The sequence below is a fragment of the Vicugna pacos genome, chromosome 3, assembly GCF_048564905.1.
Source record: "Vicugna pacos chromosome 3, VicPac4, whole genome shotgun sequence".
Classification (NCBI taxonomy): domain Eukaryota; kingdom Metazoa; phylum Chordata; class Mammalia; order Artiodactyla; family Camelidae; genus Vicugna; species Vicugna pacos.
The window spans coordinates 90,773,432-90,777,653 of NC_132989.1; the positions used below are offsets into that span (position 1 = coordinate 90,773,432).

The 4,222-nt window shown below is 48.6% G+C and overlaps 1 protein-coding gene across 1 annotated transcript; it reads left to right on the forward strand.

Annotated features, from left to right (window-relative positions):
• The first annotated feature begins 674 nt into the window (after positions 1-674).
• On the forward strand, positions 675-1,297 carry ANXA2R (annexin A2 receptor). The gene has a single exon (XM_072951120.1). It carries the CDS (start codon positions 690-692, stop codon positions 1,182-1,184), a length of 495 nt encoding a protein of 164 aa, XP_072807221.1. The 5' UTR covers positions 675-689; the 3' UTR covers positions 1,185-1,297.
• The last annotated feature ends 2,925 nt before the right edge of the window (positions 1,298-4,222 follow it).

The window sequence follows — 4,222 nt, forward strand, 5'->3', positions numbered from 1 at the left end:
GCCAGCGGCGGCACCGCTCCTTTTGCCCAGAGCGGTGGCTTCTGGTCTCCGCCGGGGCGCCGACAGCTCCCTGCGTGTTGCAGGGCTCCTTCTCTGTCGGGTTTGCTTATTGTTGTTCCCTTTCGGTTGTTTTCATGCTATGTTTTTTCATCAGAATGACTTATTCTGGTTCGCTGTGCTGTCTAGGATTTGTCTGAATTCCATTGCGTCCGGTTTCCTTTCGGCACCTCCGTTTCCTTTCGGTTGTTTTCCTCTGGCTACGGTTTTTCATCGGGACGATCTATTACCGTCCGTTGGCCGTGCCCTTGTAGGGCTTGTCACTATTCTATTTGGTCCGGTTTGCTTTCGGTTTCTCTGTTTCTTTTTTTATTTAAGTATAGTGAGTTTATGTCGTATTTTATTCCGTCTGATTTGCTTTTGGCTTTTCCATTTGTTTTCGGCTTGTGTAGCTCTGGTTACGATTTTTTTTCATCAGAACGATTTATTTCAGCTCCCCGTGCTCAGTACGATTTAGTCGTATTCCATTTAGTCTACTGATTTTTCTCATATTTCCTACCAGGATTCTTTTGATGTCTGACTTGCCTCCGCCCACGGTGCATAAATACCAAGGCTCATGGCCCTTCTGAAGGCTCTGCCTCCTCCATCAGAGCAAAGGCTCGTGTCCTGCTGCTGGTCCGAGGTCTATTGCGATGGAGCAGCATTTTCTCCAGCCCGAGAAGGAGGCTTGGAATTGCGCAGAGGTGGAGCCAGAGCTGCAGCTTCCTGGCGGGAGCCCGGCAGATTCTGGGCCGTGGCCGCTTCCTTTCTACCCGGTACTGGGAGAGTCCTCAGGCCATCGCGGCGATTTCAATTACGAACTGCTTTCCAGTCCTTGTCGGTGCCTGCCCTTTGACTTCTTGCCAAACAGACCCAGTCCCAGAGCCTGGAGCACTTTGGAAGCAAGCGCAGCCCAGCTCACAGCCACAGGAGAGAGGGACCCGGCAGAGGAACCCGACCAACCCCCAACGGGACCTGGTGACAGAGAGCAGGACAGCGGGCCACCTTCGCAGCTTCACCTTCCTCCCGTCGCCGCTTGGTGGAGCCAGAACCCGCTGGTCTCCGGCTGCTTAGAGTGGATTGGTCGCTCCCTGCATGCCTTGACCTGTGGCTGCTGCAGGTTCATTTTTGGCGCTAAGGAGCCCTGAGATGGCAGCAGGAGTCTTTTGGGCACTTGACCCAGGAAAGGATTCTAGGTTACAAAACCTGCCTCCTTAGGAAATAAAAATGCATTGCGACACAATATCAGAGTTCGTTGTCCATGTTTAGTTCTTGTTCCCTTTGAGTTTCTTGTTGCAGTTCTGGTCACTTAGCACTTGGCAGCTTCCTTGCTGGACAGCCAGCCCAGGGAACAAAAATATATTCATATTTTCGCCCAGCCGGTTGTTTGTCTATGGCAGTAGCTTTGGCTCTGCTGAGTGGGATGTTTCTGGCTGGCTAGCAGCAGCGGCAGTCACTTCCTGTGGGGGTGGTACCGAGTCCAAATTCGTTCTGCTCCACACTGGACAGGCCAATAAGTCGGGAGACGAGGTGTTGGGGCAAGGAATAACAGCTTTATTTGGAAAGCCAGCAGATTGAGAAGATGAGGGACTAATATTCTAGAGAACCATCTTACCCAAGTCAGAATTCAGTTTCCTTTTATACCAAAAAGGGGAGAGTGTGGTTGATTGCAAACTTCTTGGTATTGGAATCCTTTGTTCTTGGAGCTGTCCACGTAGGTCAGGTCATGGTGTTCCTGTAAACCTCCAACAAGACAAATGTTATTCTCTGCCCCGAAACCTTTCATCTCTATATGAATGGAAAAGTGTTTTACCATTAAAGGTCAGTGTTGCCGACGAAATGAATCACAAAAATGTGGCTGACGAAATGAATCCCTGAGAGGTTGTGGTGCAAAAAAGTCTCCCGAGGCTCGGGTTTCTTTATTCTTATACCCCTCACACAAAGGAGCAACCCGAAGCCGTACCAAGCATCGCGAGACAGTATTTTTTGAATTGACGCAAGCGCACTACATCTAAGACATTCCTCCTAGTCATTTCCTTATCCTAAGTATCTTTATTGCTCTCAGACCCTCCTGTTCCCAGGCCTGTTCCTTTTGAGGAACAGATAAACATCCTTGTCTGCAAACAATGTTTCTCCTGGGAAGAGGAAGGGTCTCTTGGCAGGAATTTCTGTTTGCAGATAAGTCCGGCCACTTCTGTGAGATGTCCCGCGTGCAGGCACACCCACAGTTTCCCTACTAAATCTCCTTCATCCTTGGCAGGAATTTCTGTTTGCAGATAAGTCCGGCCACTTCTGTGAGATGTCCCGCGTGCAGGCACATCCACCGTTTCCCTACTAAATCTCCTTCAGGTCAGAGCCTTGAGAATGTATATTTCAGGCTATAGGAAACATTCTTTTAGGAAAGGTGCAGAACCAACATGATTAAGCATAGGAAACAGCACAGGGTTAGAGCTAAAACAGCTCTAACGTTGTCGTTCTTCCCTAGTACAGGCGCTAGCTCCTAAGCGCCAGGGTCGCCGTTTTCTGGGTCTCTGATTGGTGGAACGGGAAGGCGGGTTTTTCATCCATCAGGAAGTGTTTCCCAAGAGAGCGCCAAATCTTGCCTGAAAGGGCCACACAGGGTTGGCGCTTTTTTATTGGCAACACAGGTACTCGAGCTGCCTCGGTTAAGCTTCCCTTGGCACAGCGGTAGTTGCACCGAAATCGCCCTAGGGTTTCTCGTCCTCCAGTGCGACGCGAGTGCGGGGCGTGGCTGGGCTCTCAGCAGTAAGGCCCCTCAATTCTCTCCAGAGGTAACTGGGTCCTAGCACCGCTGGATCGCTCCACGCCCCGCCGGTCTCACAGTCGCAGTCCCTGGGCTAGCACGGAGCCCCTGTTGAGGTCTGCACCTGCCCTGGTTGTGAGAAGTCCGCGGCTCTTCCCTCACAGAACACGTTTGCATCGACTTGTTTTCTCGGTGGCCGCACGCAGCGTACATTCCTCCAAACCGGCTTTTTCTCGGTCGGTGCACTGTTAATTGCTCCTTGCCGGCGTTGCTTGGAGGCAGCACTACGCCAGGTGCTCCGGGTCAGCGTTTTGTGAGTGGCGGCTTGGTTAAAGCACTGGGTCAACGAGATTTCTCAAGCAAAGCAAGTCTGGATTCGGGACTAGTAGCGCTTCAGCCCCGCCTGCGATTTCTCAGCCTTAGGAATCTGGCGTTTTACCGTGAGCTCGAGATTTCTTAGTCTGAAGAAGTCCCGCTGGAGAGATTCCTTAGGGTAACAAGTGGTGATTTATTCGGGCCTGTGATTCTTTGTCCTAGCAAATTTCGGTTTTGGAATAGCAAATCTCAGCAGCTCCTGAGTTGCCACGCCTGTCGAAGGGCCAAAGCCAAAGCGTGCTCTTGTCAGGGCGGGACCACTCCCCTGTGCCATCGCTTTCTGGGCTGTAGCACAGTTAGTGTCCGCCTGATGCCCTCTGACGGTGGCGGGACGGTGAGGGTACCCCCGAGCCACTCTACCCCTTTTCCATCCCCTTAGTGTCATGAGTTCCGGCTTTTTCTGTCACAACACACTTGCTCTACTTCTAGTAGAAAGCTCAAAGGCGTGATGTTTCATGGTGGATTTAAAACGAAAAATAAGGACTTTTTAAAAAAAACCTTAGGTCTAGTTTGGCAATTACAATGGGCTTGTCCAGACGCAGGGTTTGGTTTAAACGAATTATCTTGTACCCTTTCCAAAGGATTACATTTCTTTTATTACATATCAGATACATTTACAAAAAAAAACCCTAAATTTACCTTTTGCTTGTGTTTTTGAAATAAGGTGAATTTAATTTTGCTTAGGCAGCTTAAATGCTTTAGTGGGCTTAGATGATTTTCAAGCGCGGTGTGTTGTATTTTCACTTATCATACTTCATTTTTACATATTTTAAATGAAAAATTTTGTATTGTTTTATGTGCATCTTTTAATAGTTAAGCTTAGCAATTAATGTTTCAGCTTATTAGCTTACTTGGAAATGATTTAGATATTCCAGGAACATTCATTATTTAACTTTGTGCAAACTTTAATCTCACTTGTAGCTCCTTACATTACTTGTGTGTTACACATACGTTTGGATTTGATATTAGATGGTTATCAGTGATCTCAGGTTATCCTTCTTGCTGACAAATTTCATTAGAGATAGCATGAGCTTATGTGACCAGTAA